The 21,746-nt window shown below is 45.1% G+C and overlaps 1 protein-coding gene across 3 annotated transcripts in view; it reads left to right on the top strand.

Moving 5' to 3' along the window:
* RGS13 (regulator of G protein signaling 13) overlaps positions 1-21,746 on the top strand; it is a 96,981-nt gene that overhangs the window by 67,708 nt on the left and 7,527 nt on the right. For all 3 annotated transcript variants that reach the window (XM_029618733.1, XM_029618732.1, XM_029618734.1), the window contains exons 3-4: positions 12,222-12,283; positions 19,592-19,758. In XM_029618733.1, the coding sequence (XP_029474593.1) occupies positions 12,222-12,283; positions 19,592-19,758 (229 nt within the window). The remainder of the gene's footprint in view (positions 1-12,221; positions 12,284-19,591; positions 19,759-21,746) is intronic.

Here is a 21,746-nt window from a genome sequence, read left to right on the forward strand (position 1 = left end):
ATTTTGACGTTTCCAAATGACGGTATATAAAACTTGTAAAATAAATAAATAAATAAATAATGTGAACAAGTGAAAAATGATGCAATTCGGAAAGAGTAGCCAAAATTATAACTATACAATGCAAGGTTCCACATTAGGAGTCACCATTCAGGAAAAGGATCTAGGCTTCATCATTAATAATACATTCAAATCTGCTCAGTGTGCAGAAGCAGCCAAGAAAGCAAATAGAATGCTAGGGATTATTAGGAAAGGAATGGAGAATAAAACAGTGAATATCATAACGCCTCTGTATCACTCCATGGTGCAACCTCATCTTGAGTATTGTGTGTCATTCTGTTCACCACATCTCAAAAAAGATATAGCAGAATTAGAAAAGATACAGAGACGGCCAACCAAAATGATAAAGGGGATGGAACAATTCTCCTATAAGGAAAAGCTAAAAAGGTTAGGACTCTTCAGTTTGAAGAAGAGATGACTGGAGGGAGATACAACAGAGGTCTATAAAATAATGAGTGGAGTGGAATGAGTAAATGTTAATCAGTGGTTTACTCCTTCAAAAAGTACAAAGACCAAGAGACACACAATGAGGTTAATAGATGATATATCTAAAACTAATACATTTATTTTACTCAATGCATAATTAAGCTCTGGAATTTGTTGCCAGAGGATGTGGTGAAACCTGTTAGTGTAACTGCATTTAAAAAAGGTTTAGACAAGTTTCTGGAGGAAATCTGCCATTAAACATTATTAAGGTAGATTTGCAGAAATCTACTGCTTATTCTTGGGATTAGCAACTTGGAATCTATCGACCCCTTGGGATCCAGCCAGGTACTTGTGATTTGGATTGACCATTGTTGGAAACAGGATACTGGGCTTGATGGACCTTTAGTCTGATGCAGTATGGCAAGTCTTATGATCTTATCATCAGCAAAACTGTAATTAAATGTATAATAAAAAAATTATGATCAACTAGATCTTGAAAACTGCAGTAGAAATAATCATCAGCTAGGGAGTTAGGAAATACTCAACACTAGGGATGTGAATCGTGTCCTCGATCGTCTTAACGATCGATTTCGGCTGGGAGGGGGAGGGAATCGTATTGTTGCCGTTTGGGGGGGTAAAATATTGTGAAAAATCGTGAAAAATCTAAAAATCTAAAAATCGCAAAACCGGCACATTAAAACCCCCTAAAACCCACCCCCGACCCTTTAAATTAAATCCCCCACCCTCCCGAACCCCCCCCCAAATGAGTTAAATAACCTGCGGGTCCAGCGGCGGTCCGGAACGGCAGCGGTCCGGAACGGGCTCCTGCTCCTGAATCTTGTTGTCTTCAGCCGGCGCCATTTTCCAAAATGGCGCCGAAAAATGGCGGCGGCCATAGACGAACACGATTGGACGGCAGGAGGTCCTTCCGGACCCCCGCTGGACTTTTGGCAAGTCTCGTGGGGGTCAGGAGGCCCCCCACAAGCTGGCCAAAAGTTCCTGGAGGTCCAGCGGAGGTCAGGGAGCGATTTCCCGCCGCGAATCGTTTTCGTACGGAAAATGGCGCCGGCAGGAGATCGACTGCAGGAGGTCGTTCAGCGAGGGTTCCGGCGCCTCGCTGAACAACCTCCTGCAGTCGATCTCCTGCCGGCGCCATTTTCCGTACGAAAACGATTCGCGGCGGGAAATCGCTCCCTGACCCCCGCTGGACCTCCAGGAACTTTTGGCCAGCTTGTGGGGGGCCTCCTGACCCCCACGAGACTTGCCAAAAGTCCAGCGGGGGTCCGGAAGGACCTCCTGCCGTCCAATCGTGTTCGTCTATGGCCGCCGCCATTTCTCGGCGCCATTTTGGAAAATGGCGCCGGCTGAAGACAACAAGATTCAGGAGCAGGAGCCCGTTCCGGACCGCTGCCGTTCCGGACCGCCGCTGGACCCGCAGGTTATTTAACTCATTTGGGGGGGGTTCGGGAGGGTGGGGGATTTAATTTAAAGGGTCGGGGGTGGGTTTTAGGGGGTTTTAGTGTGCCGGCTCACGATTCTAACGATTTATAACGATAAATCGTTAGAATCTCTATTGTATGGTGTTCCATAACGGTTTAAGACGATATTAAAATTATCGGACGATAATTTTAATCGTCCTAAAACGATTCACATCCCTACTCAACACCAGAGCCTTTCCAGCCACTTGTTAGTGAAGAAACTCCTGGGGTAAATCCATATACTTGGTATCGTTCTCTGTTCCAGTTTGCAAATCAACCTGTTTGACAAGACTCCTTTGCAGTCAAGGATATATTGCCATTATTTCCCTCTGTCAAGAGATCATCTTTTAATTCTTTCCCACTCAGCATCCTCCTCTACTCCAAACTAACTTCCCTCTCCTGGAAGCCCCAGGGGCTCTGACTTTGAGCCCCAGACCCCACCCTCCTCCCCATCCATTCCCCAAGGAGAGCTATAGAAGCAAGATAGGAAGAACAAAGGATTTGCAAGGCATACAGACTTCACTCTCCTCCCACTGGGGAGGATCTGAAATACCAACACAACCCTTACCTCTAACATCACTGTGAAGACCCTTCGATAATAAAGGGCACTTTCCATCGACAAAACTAATTTGTACATGTGTGGCTCAGGCCCTTGAGTTATTCTGCTACAGTCATGCAATTATGTAATGTATATAACACTAACGGGTAGATTTTTAAAACATGTGTGTACACATCCATGTGCACGCGCTACCTGGTGAGCACACATGGACGCGTGATTTTATAACATGCGCGCACAGGTGAGCCACGCATGTTATAAAATCAGTGGTGGTGCATGCAAGGGCGGGGGCCGATTTTGTCTATATTTGCGTGGTGACGCATCGGGGCCTTCCCCAGTCCCCTCCCAGTCCATTCCAATTAAGGAGCAAACTGGGAGGGAACTCTCCTACCCCCTACCCTAACCTCCCTTCCCCTTCCCCATCCTACCCGCCCCTATCCTAGGCCCCCCCCATTTTGTTCCCTTTTTTTTTTGTTGCTCCTGCAAAGCAGCTGTAGTAAGTTGCACGCACTGGCACAGCGGCAAGGGATTCATGTCAGATGTTATCTGCGCAGGTGATGAGAGCATGGAAGTGCATGGTATGCAGCATGAATGAGTAGATCTTTTTCCTTGAGGTGAAGCAGAAAATGTTGGAGTACATTTTGATAACCTAGATGGGTTGTCAGGGTGCAGAAGCTGAGGGAGTTCACAGAGCCTAGAAATGCTGAGCAAATCCAAATGCATGGGGCTCTGAGTCGGGTGGGGACATCCGGTCTGCAGGACCCCCTTCAGAAAAGAGTATTATTAGGGTGACGAGGTATTCCTGTTTTCCTGGATAACAGGTAACACAAGGGATTGCAAGACTCATGGAGCTGGGCTAGGGTCTCTGGGTATGTCTAATGTAGTTCAGGAGATCTCCAACCTTTGTGATCCTGACCAGCGATAGCCAATGGCAAATCATGGGAGACTCGAACATGCTCACACTCTGTCATGGGTTGAAGAGCAGACGCTCAGCTAGAAATTCCATGTTTATGGCCAACGGAGCTTCTCTGGTCAGGAAGATCAAGTTCCAGGCTTTAATCAGGTCTTGATAGAAAACAGACAGCCTCAAGAAGGTCTTCCATAACCTCTCAGATGAGTAGAAGAAAAGCTGCCAGTCATATTGTCAGTTGTACAACAGAGAAGATAGTATCACCACTGCAGAGATAGGTCTACCTCTGGCTCTTCTCTTGCCCTCTTTCCAGGGTTTATTTATCCTTCTCCCTCAGAAGAAATGTTGTCAAAGGGAGAGGTGAACTAGGAGTTGGGAGGATCCGATGCTTCCTCCATGGGGGTTGACTCAAGTGTGAGCATTGACAGGGAAGTCAGTTGCTCTCCTTCCTTAATCTGCTCTATTGTCTCTTTGGTAGCAGCTGAATCTCCAGAGGCTTTCTCCACCCTTTCTATTGAAACTGGGGACATTTGAGGCTTCTGCTGATGGTGGCAGCCACATTCCCATTAGATGCAATCCCCTGCAAGGTGGATTTCACAGGGGTGGCTGCCTCATTCTCATCCGAGACAGTGCCCTGAAAGTTAGAATTCACAGGGGTGACTCTCACAATCTCATAGGAGGCAGTCCCATTCGAGGTGAATTTCACAGGGGTGGCAGCCTCATTCTTATCATGTGAGGTGTTTTTGCAGGGGTATCTGCCTCAGCAGTAGTGAGGTGAGGGGCACTTCTCTTTGGGATGGTGGGTGAAGAGACTGCATCCTCATCATCACTCTGGCATGCCCTGTTAGTTTAATTTGTGGCTTTCTTTGGCACACCAGAGGATGTTGTTACTTTATTGCCAAGTTATGCAGTGGGAGTTCTGGCAATGATGTTCTTGGATGAAATGGAATTAGAGGCCACCCCTATTGAGGCCTGGTGATTCTCAGCATTGACAGCCATATTGGAGTAGTGAACATCTGCAATTTTGACAATGGATGGGGAGGCCTGAGTGGTGACAACTGGACGGTTCCTAGCAGCAGTGATAGGGATGCTAGGACCTTGGCCCCCAGAGGTATTGGTGGAGTTTAGGATGGAAGGCTTTGTAACTGCCAAGGTGTTAATAGCACCTGCAAATGAGGGGATGGCAGAGGAGGTTGTCTCAGGCCTGGCAGACATGTCGGATTTCTTAGCCTTGGGGCATAATTTGTGGGTATGCCCCACCTCCCGGCACAGGAAGCACCTTACCTCATCTATGCTGCAGTAGACAGTGTGCGGAGTCCCCTCATGTGAGATAATGAAAGACCCCGCCGTCTTCTCCCTTCCCATCATGATCACTGGCAGTCTATAGTTTAGGATGTGACCCTCCCCCCCAAGACTTGCCAAAAGTCCCTGGGGGTCTAGCGGGAGTCCAGGAGCGATCTCTTCATCGACTGCCAGTAATCAAAATGGCGCCGATAGCCTTTGCCCATACTATGTCACAGGGGCTACTGGTGTCATTGGTCAGCCCCTGTCACATGGCAGGAGCACAAGATGGCGCAGATGGCCATGTGAAGGGGCTGACCAATGGCACCGTAGCCCCTGTGACATAGGTCAGAGGCTATTGGTGCCATTTTGAGCAAGGCAGGCACGCCTGGCACGGAGGGACAAATCACTCGCGGGACCCTGCAGGACCACCAGTGATGTTAGTAAGTCTTGGGGAGGGATCGGGATGGTGGGGGGGTTGTAAGTAATGCTTGGGGTGGTTTTTAATTTAAAAAAATAAAATGTGCCCCTCCCCCGTACAAACCCGAAAAATGGATTTTCCCTGAAGTTCGGGGAAAATCCGTTTCAGGGTTCGGGGCCCCCGATCCACGACGAATTAGGCAATTTCATTGAAATTGCCTAATTCATGATAAACGATTGCACATCTGCAGTGCTTTATGGAAAGACCGTCATGCCAGGAAGCCTGCTGCATGTCAGAGTCTGGCACAAGTGCGGAATCATTAATTTCGTTAACATGTACGCTCCGAGCACAGGGCCCAGTAGGCATCATTTCTTCAGCCAGATGTTAACCATTCTTGACAGCTTAGATGTCGACGAAGCTATGGTGCTTGGGGGGTGATTTTAACTGTGCCCTCGAGGCCCTGGACAGGACAGCCAGGAACCACGCCAGAGCTGGTCAGTTGTCCTGAGGGAGTTAGTCTGCCGCTTATCCCTGGTTGACATCTGGCGAAAACACCATCCTGAGTCCTCCAACACCTTCACCTTTGTCAGGGTAAGAAAAGGGGTGGTGCCCCAATCCTGAATCAACAGGATCTATATATCCAGCCACCAGAAGTCATGAGCCCGGTCCAGTGCCATTAGACTGGCACTATTCACAGATCACAATGCAGTGACTGTGACGGTTGGCTTGGAGTCAGCAGAGCCCCAAGCAGCCTGTTGGCATTTTAACAACTCCATACTGGAGGGCGTGGGCTTTGTGACATTGGCTGGGAATTTTGGGATGACTGGCATGGCTACGAGGTGGTGGGACATGGGAAAAGTCCATCTCAAGATCCTCTGTCAGGAGAATGCCAGAGGTGCCAGCAGGAGGTGCGATGCTGGGATCGAGTACCTTGAGTGGGAAGTACTCAATCTTGATTTTGTAGAGGTAGTTGCCAGTTTCTCATCTGAAAGTTAGAATTAGCATAAGAACATAAGAAAATGCCATACTGGGTCAGACCAAGGGTCCATCAAGCCCAGCATCCTGTTTCCAACAGTTGCCAATCCAAGCCATAAGAACCTGGCAAGTACCCAAAAACTAAGTCTAGTCCATGTTACCATTGCTAATGGCAGTGGCTATTCTCTAAGTGAAATTAATAGCAGGTAATGGACTTCTCCTCCAAGAACTTATCCAATCCTTTTTTAAACACAGCAGGGGGGTGACTGCCACATACTCATAGGGGGCAGTCCTCTTTGAGGTGGATTCTGCAGGGGTGGCTGCCTCATTCTCACCCAAGGCTGTTCCCTGTGAGATATTATTTGCAGGGTTAGCTGCGGTGAGGAACAGGCCTCTTTGGGATGGTGAGTAGAGAGACTGCATTTTCACCATCACTCTGGCATGCCCTGCTAGTGGCACGCTAGAGGAAGTTGTTAACTTATTCCCATATTTGGCAGTAGGAGTTCTGGCTGTGATGTTCCTGGGGTTCTCTGAATATAGGGTGGCACATTTGATAGTATCACCTTGGTTCTGTGGGCTTCCAGAGGCTTAACTGGTATGAAGACCCCCTTCACCACAATACCCTTATGTGTGGCGGTCAGCTTACGAAGGAAAAATGATATTTTTCCGTACATCCTGCCATCCACCACAATGGCTGCAGGACCCATCACGTCAGCCTGTACCATGAAATGGTCCTCAATAGTTGCCCCTCCCATTGCCGGACACGTTACCCCATGCCTCTGGGTTAGCCTGTGGAAGGGGTAGGTGACATATTGTATTGGGTATGGGGGCTCTACTGCCTGATCCTGGCTGCTGTGCTCATCCTCCATCCCTCCCGGCAGAGCCACCGGCTGCTGCACCTGACACCACCCTCGCATGGGATCTTGTTTGCAGCGGTTTGACTGCAGCAGAAGTGGAAGCAATGACCGGGGAGGAACTGGGGCTCTAAGCTTTGTCTTTATTGTGCTGCTGCTGCGTGAGGTGTTTTATTAATTTCCACAGCAGCAGGGACAGCGCTCGTCTTGCTGGCCGGTGACGCAGCCACCTCTGAGGTGGAAGGAAGGGTAGTGTCGGTCAGAATGGCTGTGTCAGTGGTAGAAGTCGCTGAGGCAGGAACGGTGTTTCCATGGCCGGAGTAGTAGCGCCAGCCACTAAAAGGTCCCCTAAAATAGGGGTCTCTGCCCCAGCAGATAACAGTGTCCTGCAACAGCAGAGGGGTCATTATAAGCTGTTGCTGGGTTAGATGCTGCATTTTGAGGGGGTGCAGCTATAGGGGCAGCTGCAGCTGATGTTGTTGCTGCAGCTTTTGGGCTGCCAGACAGAAAGTCACAGATGTTCTTTGGCATTTTCCAGCTCACACCTTCCCCCTCCACCCCTAGCTTTCTTAGGGCCTTCATAAGGGTGCTTCTTCCCCATTGCCCAGGCTGTTCTTTCTATTGAGGTATGGGCAATGGGGACTGGGATTGAAGCAGCCTCTACTGAAGGACTAGGGGACACTCCATGAAGTTAGCATGGGGCACATTTAAAACTAATCGGAGAAAGTTCTTTTTTACTCAACGCACAATTAAACTCTGGAATTTGTTGCCAGAGAATGTGGTTCGTGCAGTTAGTATAGCTGTGTTTAAAAAAGGATTGGATAAGTTCTTGGAGGAGAAGTCCATTACCTGCTATTAAGTTCACTTAGAGAATAGCCACTGCCATTAGCAATGGTTACATGGAATAGACTTAGTTTTTGGGTACTTGCCAGGTTCTTATGGCCTGGATTGGCCACTGTTGGAAACAGGATGCTGGGCTTGATGGACCCTTGGTCTGACCCAGTATGGCATTTTCTTATGTTCTTAAACTAAAAGAGATGTGAAAGATTCCTTAAAGTGTGACTTTTTTCTTTTTTTTTATTCAGATTAAATGTGTAAAAATAAGTGAAATGACAGTGAAGTTTTAACTGAACAAGTGAACCTGTGCTCCAAATTTAAAAAGAGACTGCACAGTGGAGTGAGAAGTACAAAAAAACTAGAAATAAAACTTACTTAGACAAGGAGGCCTCTTGGCTGCTCTGGGAAGGCCTGCAGCAGGGATTCTGATTAAAGCTCAGCTGGGCTTCAGAGCTTGTGGCCCAGCTGAGCAGCTCAGCCCTCCCCAATTAAAGAAAATAAAAAGGTAAGAGCTTGCTGCTCTTTTAACTTATACAACTAAAATAAAATCAAAAAGGGCAATTGTTGGGGGAAGGGTTGAAATTAAATAACTAAACCAAACAAAACAGTTGAAATAAACCTCTTCCTCCAGCTCCAATGGGAGGCTGAAGAAAAGAGCACAACAGAACTTAAAAACTGCAAAGCAAATAAGAAAGGAAATGTGCCTTGAAATTAACCTTGCCTAAACCAAAACTCACCCTAAAACTGAATCCCTGAAAAACTGTCCCTGCCTAAGTAAAACTCCCTCCCCCCCCTAATCTGCCTTACCTATTTTTTTTGTTAAGTTGCTGCTCCTCCAGAGCAGAAGCAACTGGCGCGCACTCCCCCAGCACAATGGCAAATAGCCTCTCCAGCCCGCCCCCCAGACCACCTCTATCTGCCCCCCAGACTGCCCCCTTTTCAGTCCCTGCCACTTAATCGCATACTGGGGTTAATGCGTGTGGCCAGGCCCGGGATTAAATGGTTTTTAAATCTCTGCTATAGGAGCAATGATGTGCACACAGCCTCTCTCTAAGATGGAAAGCCAGGAATGGATCAGCCTGGCCTGAAACACTGGAGCCAGTTGGTAACCCTAGTGTGCACGGAGAACAGTACTGCTGCGAGACAGTATAGGCAGGTCTGGATTTGCCAACAGGCACACTAGGCCTGTGCTTAAAGTCTATAGATGAACTGAAGATTTGCTGTCTCCTAGCTGTTCTGAATCTCATTAAACAGAGAACAGCTGTCTGCTTCCTGCTTCAGCTCCTCCCCTCCCCTCCTCCAGTTCAGAGAATAGGAGGGGAGGGGTGAGGCTGGAAGGGACAGAGAATAAAGCAGGCTGCTCTCTACTCCAGTCTCTTCCTTTCCTGTGCTGTACAGGGAATCAGGGAACTGGAGGAGAAGGGTGAGGCCAGAGCACACAGCAGGGAGGAAAGGGAAGCCACTCTGCTTCTTTGCCCAGCCTCTCTCTTCTTGTCATTCAGGGATTTGAGGGAATGAGATGAGTCTGGAGCAGAACACAGAAAGCTGTGCCTTAGACCTTCTGCTCTCTTGTCTCTTATCTGGGGAGGAGGGATCTATTTCAAGTCTTAGGGTGGGGGCAGGACAGCCAAAGGCCACTCCGTCCCTTTTGAAGAGGAAATTCCTTTCTCCGGTGCCCCCTGGTGGAGACACCGGAGACTAATAAAAATAGAGGGGAAGGAAGGGGGGAGAGCCTAGGTTGCCCTGCGGCCCTGTTTCCAGCCCTGCAGTCCGGTTCCTAGCCTTTCCTTATTTGCAGTGTCTGCTTTGCCTCCGTTGTCCCGCAGCCACCGCAAGCTCCCTTGGCAGCACGAGGGGGAGGGGGAGAGGTGCCGATAACCAGGGGAGGGGGCCTCCGCCTTTTGGTGGTGGGGAAGGGGGATGCAAGCGCCAACAGTGTCTGGGGAAGGCAAAATCATGAATCCGTTGCTGAGAATAAGTGCACATGCAGAGCACGGCATGCCAGTATGACAGCCGTGGTTTGTGTGTGAGTATAGCTCTGTTTATCCGTGAGACCGAGCACAGCGTATATCCGTGAGACTGAGGACAGCGTATATCTGTGAGACGGAGGACAGCGTATATCCGTGAGACCGAGCACAGCGTATATCCGTGAGACCGAGGACAGCGTATATCCGTGAGACCGAGCACAGCGTATATCCGTGAGACGGAGGACAGCGTATATCCGTGAGACGGAGGACAGCGTATATCCGTGAGACTGAGGACAGCGTATATCCGTGAGACGGAGGACAGCGTATATCCGTGAGACCGAGCACAGCGTATATCCGTGAGACGGAAGACAGCGTATATCCGTGAGACGGAAGACAGCGTATATCCGTGAGACGGAGGACAGCGTATATCCGTGAGACCGAGCACAGCGTATATCCGTGAGACGGAGGACAGCGTATATCCGTGAGACGGAGGACAGCGTATATCCGTGAGACCGAGCACAGCGTATATCCGTGAGACGGAGGACAGCGTATATCCGTGAGACCGAGCACAGCGTATATCCGTGAGACGGAGGACAGCGTATATCCGTGAGACCGAGCACAGCGTATATCCGTGAGACGGAGGACAGCGTATATCCGTGAGACGGAGGACAGCGTATATCCGTGAGACCGAGGACAGCGTATATCCGTGAGACCGAGCACAGCGTATATCCGTGAGACCGAGCACAGCGTATATCCGTGAGACCGAGCACAGCGTATATCCGTGAGACACTATCAGTCAGAGAGAAGACCCCTTTTTTTTTTTTTTTTTAAACAAAACCGGAAATTTTAACCAACTTTGCCTTTTCTTTCAATTTGTTTCATAAACAAAAGAGAGACAAATTATAATTTGTTTCTTTTAATTCCTCTTCTTTTGAAAAAGTATAACTCAACCACCCCAAAATAAAAAAAACAACTTTCCCAGGACTCCTGAGTCCCCGCCAGAAAGCCCTCTTACCCCACTGCTGTTCCTTGCTGGGCAGGAGGAATCCATGTTACTGCTTCCCCGGAGTCTGGCTCCGGCCTGGCTGCTGCCATTTTGTACAGTGACATTAATGATGGCGCCGGCACCGGTCTGCAGGCTGCACGAGTAATCCCACCGTACAAAACGGTATCAGCCATGCCCAGGGCCAGGCAAGGGTCATTTTGCCTGAAAGAAATTAAAAACGGCGCCAGCCTAGATCCCTCAGTGACCCTCACGGGAGCAGGAACGACCGGGGGTTCTCTCCATTTCCTGCTGGGGGAGGAACTGGTAAGAGGGCCAGAAGTGGGTGTGTGTGTAGGGGGGGGGGGGGGGGGGGGGTTATGGATGGGGATGGGGATGAGACCCAGATGAGAACAGATGGGCTCAGGAAATGTTTTAGCTTAACGCTTTTTTTTTAATCGTATTTTTTTTTTTTATTTCTCTGACCTATATTTAAACAAACTTACAAACGTTCCCTGTATACACTTGGGCAAGCGAAGCCTTGTGACCTTGCAGGACAGTGTCAGGAGGTGCATGTGAGTGTGGACTGTGATTAAATCTGGGCACCAGTAACAATAGCCTAACAGCAGATCTTGGGGTCCCTCGCCACTACTTGCATCCTGGCAGCAAGATTTATTTAGTTTTGACACAAGTGTCAAGGATATTTGGATTGCTTTCAGATTAAATGCGGTTATGAGATTTTTATGACATGGCATTTTTATGATATTTTTATGAATAAATAAATAAAAATGGCAATCGGGTGAAGGGACAAAGGGAGGCAAATAATAAATAAATAAATAAATAAATAAATAAATAAATAAAATAAAGGTTCCTAGAGAAAAAAGATGGCTTTGCTTAGCTTGCCCTCCCTGCTGCTTTCGGCACACGGCTGTACCATAAATATTTCCTAGTGATAGCTCTACCTGCGGCAGTGGTTGCTTCTGTTTTCTTCTGTTTCAAAACATAAACATGGACCTGCTCTCTGCACCTTTTTGGGATCTGCTAGGTATTCCCCAGTGACTTGACTTGGCCACCGTCTTTGTCAGGATGCCGGGCTCAGTGGACCTTTGCTCTGACCCTAATGCCACTTCTTATATGCTTATGAGATTTAAGATGCCTTTTGCCTGAGGCATTTGATAGAAAACAATGCACTTATAAGCTAATTGTGATTTTAATGTCCTTATTATAAATGTAATAGCAGGGCCCCCAGCTGGTCCTGTTCACTTGTGAATACTCAACGCAGTATACTATGCGTGATATATTGGCATTATGATGACATCACGGTGTTACGTTTGCTAATGAAAGATTGAAGCTCAATGTATGAAACCACGTTCCTTATCATAAATGAAAATAGCAATTCATAAATGATGATTTTCTTATTAAGTCATTAATGCCTCTGTTCCTGGCTATATAATATTTTCTCTTTATCTACCCCAAGGCTTTCCTTAGAGGAAGTACTACAGTGGTCTCAATCATTTCAAGACTTGATGGCTACTAAATGTAAGTCTGATGGCGTTCTACTCTACTGATATGTTAGATGTCGCCTGGCATAAGAATCAGACAACCCAGAATCTGATACCTGCTACTTATCGCTCTGGCCCACTCCACTGTAGGATCCAACTCTGATTTTTATATAATAACACAAAAAGCAAAAAACATAGGCCAAAAATTCACAGCCAGTTATGTGGATAAAACATGGATTTGTGCATGAAAGTGGCTAATTAGAAGCTTTACTGATGTGTGTAAAAAGAACATGCATAACTCAAACTCACTCTCATGCAACAAAGATGTTTTCTAGGGCGGGACTCAGAGAGTTCAATGTATTTGCTTACTTTCAATTTAAAAAACATAGGGCAGATTTTCAAAGGGTTATGTGCATAAGATACGCGCGTAACCCCCGAAAACCTGCCCCTGCCTGCCCCTGTGCGCGCCGAGCCTATCTTGCATAGGCTCGGCGGTGCTTGCAAGCCCCGGGACGCGCGTATGTCCTGGGGCTTCAAAAAAGGGGCGGGAAGGGGGCAGGTCAGGGGGCATGGCGGCAGTCTGGGGGCCAGGGGGCAGTCTGGGGGCATGGCGGAGGTTCGGGGGCGGTCCTGGGGATGGTCCTGAGTCCTCCGGCACAGCGGCCTGTGCCGGGGGATGGCGAGCCAGTGCGTGCAAGTTACGCCTGCCCGGAAATAAAAAGTAGGGGGGATTTAGTTGGGGCTGGGGGGTTGGTTAGATAGGGGAAGGGAGGGGAAGGGTGGGGGGGGAAATCGCAAAAAAAGTTCCCTCCAAGGCCGCTCCGATTTCAGAGCGGCCTTGGAGGGAACGGGGAAAGCCACTGGGGCCAAGCGCATGTTATAAAATCCGGGGTATGCATGCGCAAGGTGCTCAAGTGTGCACCCCCTTGCGCGCGCCGACCCCGGATTTTATAACATGCACTTAGCTGCGCATGCTTGTTATAAAATCGGGCGTAGATTCGTTCGCGCCGGGTTGTGCAAACAAATATACACCCGCACATAAGTTTAAAAATCTGGCCCTATATGTGTGTGTATTTACAAATCATGCCATGCCAGGAGCAGGTGTAACTTTGTATGGGGCAGTTTGTGTGTATACTTGTGAGACCTTGTGAGTCTGAAAAATTGGGCATCCAAATGGCAGATGAAATTTAATGTGGATAAGTGCAAGGTGATGCATATAGGGAAAAATAACCCTTGTAGTTACACGATGTTAGGTTCCATATTAGGTGCTACAACCCAAGAAAGAGATCTAGGTGTCATAGTGGATAACACATTGAAATCGTCTGTTCAGTGTGCTGCGGCAGTCAAAAAGGCAAACAGAATGTTGGGAATTATTAGAAAGGGAATGATGAATAAAACGGAAAATGTCATAATGCCTCTGTATCGCTCCATGGTGAGACCGCACCTTGAATACTGTGTACAATTCTGGTCGCCGCATCTCAAAAAAGATATAGTTGCGATGGAGAAGGTACAGAGAAGGGCAACCAAAATGATAAAGGGAATGGAACAGCTCCCCTATGAGGAAAGACTAAAGAGGTTAGGACTTTTCAGCTTGGAGAAGAGACGACTGAGGGGGGATATGATAGAGGGGTTTAAAATCATGAGAGGTCTAGAACGGGTAGATGCGATTTCGGAGCGGCCTTGGAGGGAACGGGGAAAGCCATTGGGGCTCCCCTCGGGCTTGGCGCGTGCAAGGTGCACATGTGTGCACCCCCTTATGCTCGCTGAGCCCGGATTTTATAACATGCACGCGGCAGCGCGTGCATGTTATAAATCGGGCGTAGATTTTAAGATCTGGCCCAATATGAAAAGCCTGCAAATCAGTTTCTTTTCCAAAAATATCAGAGAAGGAAAATGAACAGATGGAATTATGCAAGCTGAATAACTCCCAGGCTTTTTAGACCATTTTGTGCTACTTTTGTCTAAAATGTAAATCTAGCCCTAGGAATTCACACAAGGAAACATCTGCCCATGCACCCTATTCTCATTCATGTTTTCAGCAGTCAGGGAGTTGTTCATCCTATTTTCAAAGCTGTCCATTGTAGATGGTTCCTGGATTTTAACAGTGATTACTTAAAAAAACAATCATAATGCTTCCTCTAAACTAAATTTGTTTTAAATTGCTTTAAATTACTGCATTTATCATGAACAATCGCTGAGCTAAGGTAGAAAGCTTCTCACAGTCACTGCTCACGCAATACAAGACGGTGATGTCTATTTCTATATGACTGCCATAGAAACAAATTGACTAAGCAAAATGTACACAAAAGACGTCCTAAAATGCAGAATTTATTAGGGATTTGTCAATAGCTCCAGAATGATTTTGATTGCACAGTTTTCTGGGGTGGACACTGTTCCCCTTCAAAAAGTGTCTGGAAATTAAATGTCTTGGCTAATGATGCAGTCTTTCAAAATTGTGTAAGCAGACTGACCTGCAGAGTTTTTACACTTTTTGAGGGTAATGTTCAAAAGTATTTCCATGTGTGAAAGAGTATATTCTTAAACAGACCTGGCCTTTTGCAAAACTGTACACCCAATAATGCAGGTGAACTTATACATGTACTGTGTGTCTTATTTATTTGTAAATTAACCCAGTCTAAGCAGAGTTCTTCCCGGGGTGAGTCGGGAGGGATTTTGACATCCATTTATTTATTATTTTTATATACCGACATTCATCTCAATCTCAATATCACACCGGTTTACATTCAGGTACTGTAGGAATGTCTCTATCCCTAGAGGGCTTACAATCTAAGTTTTTGTACCTGAGGCAATGGAGGGTAAAGTGACTTGCCCAAGGTCACAAGGAGCAACAGCAGGACTTGAACCCTGGTCTCCTGGTTCATAGTCCACTGCTTTAACCACTAGGCTATTCCTCCTCCCCCATGCTTTCGGATTTCCAAATCTATGCATGTACATTTTCAAGAAAACATTCTGCAAACATTTTAGTAGGTAGGAATGTGAGGCGATAGATTTGGTGGGATAATTGTCAAAGTAGATTCATGTGCGTAAGCCTGCTTTGAAAACTAGAATAACTTGTCTGCATATGTGCCTACCAACTTGTGTGCAATATAGCAGTATTACCCTCTTTATAATCTCTTTTTGCTCAGTACAGTCTGGCTCTAAGAACTTCAGAAGAAAACTGAACAATTTTTGGAGCACAAGTTTAAGGCAAAATGAGAATTTGAAGACTCAGGAGGATTTGGGACATTGGGTTGATCTGTACGTATAGATTTGGGAAGAGAATGTTGCTTGAGGAGGCAGAACGGTTCATTTCAGATGCAAAATTATGATTCAACTTCTGGATTATCATATTGAGATAATTGGGAGGCAGTTAGAAAGAGGCTGAACTCGATGGACTTCTGAAACCCCCTTGAAATGAATTTAGTTGCCAGTGCCGTCTCTGGAAGATTTTACCAAGAGCACTTAAACTGCATTGAAGTCGATACACGGCAGTTCAGTAAGTTTTGCAAAGTTTGCACCGTGTGGAAAAACAGTAAATAGCATGCATAATGTTGCAACCGGGTGTACTATTTTCACTTTTAGCACAAAAACCAAAAAAAAAGCAGACTTTGCAAAGATTTTCATCTTCACAAATAGAAAAATGTCACCTGTACTTTCATGCTTGGGAAATTTTATAATACATTTAGGGGGAGATTTTCAAAAAGCATGCGTGCACACATCAATGCCGATTTTATAACATGTACGAGCTGGCAGACTGGGAGGAAACTTCCCAACCCCCTACAGTAAACTCCCTTCCCCTTCCCTTATCCTACCCTCCCCCTATCCCTATCCTAACTATCCCAAATTGTTTTATTTTACCTATTGCTCCTGCCAAGGAGCAGGGAGCAGGAGCAGGTTGCAAGTGCCCGCCTGGAGGCAGGCACAAAAGATAGGATAAAACTTTTGAGGGGGGTTAGAGTAGGGATAGGGAGGGGAAAGGTTAGAGGAAGCGGTGGGAAGGTCAGGCTAGGGAGAAGGGAATGGAGGAAGGCAGCGCCGCTCGGCGCGTGCAAGTTGCACAACTGTGCACCCCCTTGCGAGTGCCGACCCTGGATTTTTTAAGATGGCGCCGGCTGTCCATTGCTCATACCATGTGACAGAGGCTGGCCAATGGCACCGATAGCCCCTGTCAAATGATAAGGGCAAAGGGCCACCAGCGCCATTTTGATTACTGGCAGCCGACGGCCCGAGAGCAGGAGATCTCTCCCGGGACCCTCGCTGGCCCACCAGGGACTTTTGGCAAGTTTTGGGGGGGTCGGGAGGGTGGGGGTTTGTAGTTAATTGAATTTGAAGGGTTGGAGTCGGTTTGGGGGTTTTTTTTTCGGGGCAGCCGAAAAAATGCAGCCCAAACTACAAGAAAATGAAATTTCCCTCGGCGGGCCAATAACAAAGACCGAGCCAAAAGGTTTGGCCAAATCACATCTTTAGTTTTCATTGTTAAAATATGGAGGTAAGCACATAAGTCTTGGCCCTGCTCCAGAATGCCCATGCCCCACCCCTTTTCCATCTCCTTATTCTTCACATGTGCATGGGTACATTCGTGTGTACATTGTGGCTTTTTAAAATCCATGTTGCTCTCATGGGGCCAACGTAAGCACATATGTGGCAATTTTTGCATGCACCTGTTGGCGTGCGACGCGGACTTTGGGATATTTTTCATCTTTACAAAGAGTAAAATTTTGCACATACTTGTAAACTTGCAAAATTTTATTTAAATTCATAGTTCATGAGTGCTGTGATGCAAAATTATGCAAAGCAGCTGATTGACTTACAGGTGAATTTTCAAAGGAGTTATACATGTAAATGTAATATACTAACATAGCAATTTTCAAAAGCCATTTTTCTCCGTAAGGGCACTTTACACATGTAAAGCCTAAGAATAATTCAATGTCTTAGCAATTTTCAAAAGTCCACTTATATGGGTGAAGTGCACTTACATGTGTAAAACTAGTTTTAAGCATGTAAATGCTTTTGAAAATTACCCCCTGTGCGCGTAGAAAATGTGCACATGAAATTGGTTTTGTAAGGCTAATTTTCCAAAACCTTTAATGAGGTGATTTTTACAAAATCAGCCTTACAAATCCAATTTCATGTGTACTTCTACTATGTACTAATAGTTAATCGACTGCTTTGCATAATTTTGCATCGCAGCAATGCAACTGTAAATGTAAGTAAAATTTTGCAAGCATAAACATTTTGTGCAAATTTTTTTGAAAAGCCTAAAACCTTCACAAAACCTATTTTAACTCTACTTCAATGATGTATATTAAACTTTTTCTAAAGTTAACTGTAGTAAAAGTATGTTAATTTTTTTTTTTTTGCCAGCTTCGTTTGCATGCAGAGAAAAATAATGTGGTCCATCTTCAGCTACTATTCAGCGATTACAGCCAGATTACTTTAGGACAGTCAAAGAACTGTGCGAAAGATAACCTGAGAAACATATCCACCCCAGCTAATCCTATAAGCATGTTCAGTAACATGGGCATGCTTCTTAATATTCCTGGCTATCTTAGGTTTAGCTGGAGAAGTTTAGCTGTCCTAAAGTTATCTGGATATGTTAGCTGAATAGTGGCTGAAAATCAGCATTTATCTGGTTACTTACCCACATAGTTGATTCCACTCTCTAGAATGCCCTTACCCCACTTTAACCTCAAGTAACCCAGAAAATGTTTTAGCCAGATAAAAATTCAGACAACTAGCTCTTAGCCACTCAACGGGGCAGAATCTTCAAATCCTGCCATTTTTCCTTCTGTGTCTGAACTTAGCTGGTTAAAATGCTTTGAATGTCAATGTCACTATTTGCAAAACACCGCACGGCGTGCAAAAATGCACCATGAGGCTTATATGCTAAGGTTCACTGGTTTTGTCTACACCGTTGAGTTTTGTGTGAGATAGCTTTTTATGGATGCAAATGAGCTGGGTAGAAAAATCTTTCATACAGAAAGCTTTGTAAAATCCTCTAACCACATATCATTGAAGTTAAAGTTTTTGTGAAATCAGCCTTCTGACGTCAGTTTTGCGTATCCTTTAACCACATCCTACTGGTTAATAATGAGCTGCTGTGCATTAATAAGCATCACATCAGCTCAATAACTACATTTTAATAACTTTTTGTAAGTGTAAATGTAAGCATAACATTTCGCTATGTGTATGTTAAAAGAAGAAAAGAGTTCATGCAGACACACGTCGGTCACATAAGTTACATTATTCCTCATTTCCCTGCACAAAGCGCTGCAGTCTTTAACGGTGCCTGTACAACCTCCGTGTGTTCAAAGAGTCCTAGCTCAGTCTTGGAATATTTTGTTTTCAGGTGAGCAGCTTGCTTCATGCGAACGTGGTCGTCTCCTTTCTATGAAAGCTTTCACCCGAGAAACTAGAGAATGTTTTTTCAAAAGGGATTTACAGCTGCGTTAGATTATGCCAGATGAAAATGTTCCTCCTAGCAACAAGTACAAATGCACATGGCTTTCACCACACGCATGCTTTTAGGTGAATTGAAAAGGGGAGGGGGTGTACAGCAGACGGTGATTTGATTTCCCAAACTCCGCATACTGTTCTAGCCCTGATTGGCTGCCCGCAGAAATAGGAGGTGCCTGCATATTTCCCATTAGAGAGAAGCTGATATTGTAGGGAGGGGATGAGATGAGAGGGCTGGGGGAATTGAGGGATAGAATTATAAAAAAAAAAAAAAAAAGACGAAGAAGGAGATTGCACTCTACTAAATTTGTTTTCTTTTGTAGTCTGTTATTGTTTAATAAAGATGTTGAAAGATAAAATAGAAGTTACGCGATTGCACCTGAACACCAGGGGCTATCGAAAAGTGTCCTCATACTAGAGAGTATTTCATGCCAACTTTCCAGATCATCTAAGGTTTCATTAAAAAGCAGAAAACATTTTGATGGTTTTGTGAAAAGTAATGCACTGTTGATGACAAATTCCCATAAATCCTTATCTAAAATAAATTGAAATTGATGGGTAAGTTTTTACATGCCTCAATGAGCAGGTTGAAATTGAAGGAGAGGGTTTTTGAAGTGTATGATTTTGGTGTTTGAACTTTTGCAAATCTTTAATCTTTAAGGATGCCAAGGCTGAAGGACCTTTCCTTACCGCTCGTACCCACATCTCCCAGCTCCCTTTGCCAATCAGAAGGCACAGTTCTTGTTCCACTTTTCTCGCTATGGTACCTTATTTTTCCCATGCCTGTAAAAGGGAATTGTTAACTTATTGGTTCAGATGTACATATGAACAGCTTTTGGTCTTCCTACATATTATTATAAACATTTGCATTTTTATTCTGTATTTTCAGATGGTCCAGTAGTATATCGAGCTTTCCTAAAATCTGAATACAGCGATGAGAACATCGAATTCTGGTTTGCTTGTGAAAGTTACAAGAAAATTCGATCCCAGTGGAAAAGAATTTCAAGGGCCAAGAAACTTTATAAAATGTACATCCAGCCCAATTCTGCCAGAGAGGTGAATAAACATTGTCCAGTACTCATGAAAAAGGACGCACAGACCCCCTGGTATCCTAGTTATCCAAATAAGGCAGTTATATATTCTACTGCTTTCCTTACACTGCAAGAAAAGAGACACAGTATAGACACATTGCTAGAAGGGTCTCAATATCAAAACAGGGCTTTTTGAAATAGTATTCTGTACAATATGAATATTTATTTATTTATTTTATTTAAGGTTTTTCTATACCGGCATTCATGATAAGATCATATCATGCCGGTTTACATATAACAGGGGGTGCAAAACTGTTCTTTTAACAAGTGCAACGGAAGCAAAAGTTACAATAAAACAAGGTTGTAGAACTGGGAGAGGAAGGAAATAAGGATAGAAATAAGGATAGAAATAAGGATAGAAATAAGGATAGAATATTATTGTATACATGCCCCAATTAACAATATGAGGGACCAAAACAATAAATTGTTCAAACAGGCAACTCAATATCATGAAGGGATTAGAAGAGTAGCATTGAGATTCAAATCATTTCTCTTCAGAAGATGACAGTAAGTAAATTATCAAACCTGATCTCACTAATGGATATCACTTATCTCATGGGTAAATAACCAAACATGATCTCAAATTACAGAGCAAAACATGTCAAGGCACTGCTCCCACTCTTAATATTTATTGTTGAGTACTAGTCTTCTGAAGAGATTGGTAAATGGCTGGAATCTCAATGCTACTCTTCTGATTTCTCTCTGAAGCCCATTGTAGGCAGGAGTCGGGAGATTAGTATTCAGGGAGACTGCGGATTGTGATACTTATTATATATACATGTACATTTTATTTTAATTATTCCTACAGTGCTGACCATGGTAAAGATATAGTGGTCTTTCAAAAGCTGCTATGTCTGACCATAAGGAATCATCAATGATTATTGCCACAACTTTTTAGCAGTCACCATCAAATCAATGCTTAAACAAACTACTCCCTTTTGCATTTTCTGGAACTTTTAACAGCATGCATAAAGCTGCTTCCTGCTTCTATATGAGGCCTCTGCCTTGCTGTGGTTTTGCATCTGGGTCCAGGCTGGGTCATGGCATCAGGCCTGGGTCCAGCCTAGGATGAGGCACAGGCATTGGGACCTGGCCAGCCTGACCATTACATACCCTACAGTTCAGGTAAGAATCTATTCGGGCGATTGGGTCTCAGCCAAGGTCCCGGTGTCAGCCCAGGTCGGGTGTAGGCTATGGCCCCTGACCTATGCCCTAGGCAAGGCCCCGGCCTTGGGCCTAGGCTCGATGCATTCATTTCAAAGAAATGCAACAAATAAGATTTGTTGTACTCAGAGGGCCACGGTTTATTGTGGGGCCCCTACGAATTAAACTAATTGCCCTTATTCATCAAGTTTTAGAAATTCATTTGAAACGAATGCACGTCCCTACATATGACTGTAAATAGTAGAACTGAAAAATAGGAACTCTAGAATATAAGGCTCTCTTCATCTAGTGCTTTTCTCTCTCTCTCTCTCTCTCTCTCCCTCTCTTTCTCTTTCTCTCTGACCTTCAGACAGCCAGGTTTGGATGTTTGGCTTCAGGAAGATCAAGAATGAGAGAGGAGGAGAGAATGTTAGTGTGCATTCCCCTGCAACACTACCCCCAAAAGTCATAAAATCAAATATAGCACAAAATGTACTTTACATTAAATCTTTCAAATAGTTAATAATACTTAAATAAACAGATACGTAAATTGTGCCAATATATTTTGAAAATAGTTTAAAATGATGAGATGTTGTACACCATGCTAACTAAATACAGGCTGTGATCTGCATGAAAAAATGAGAACTTTTAAGGTAATTTCTTCTTTAAAACACTCTTTTTTATATATGTGTCAAAAAGTGATAAGATCGGAAGACTGATTTATATGAGTATTGGTCAATAAGGCCTGTATCAAAAGCATAATTACGAGAAAAAAAACCCCTCTTTCATTGTATTCTTTTTTACAGAAAA

Source organism: Rhinatrema bivittatum, chromosome 10 (assembly GCF_901001135.1).
Source record: "Rhinatrema bivittatum chromosome 10, aRhiBiv1.1, whole genome shotgun sequence".
NCBI classification, from domain to species: domain Eukaryota; kingdom Metazoa; phylum Chordata; class Amphibia; order Gymnophiona; family Rhinatrematidae; genus Rhinatrema; species Rhinatrema bivittatum.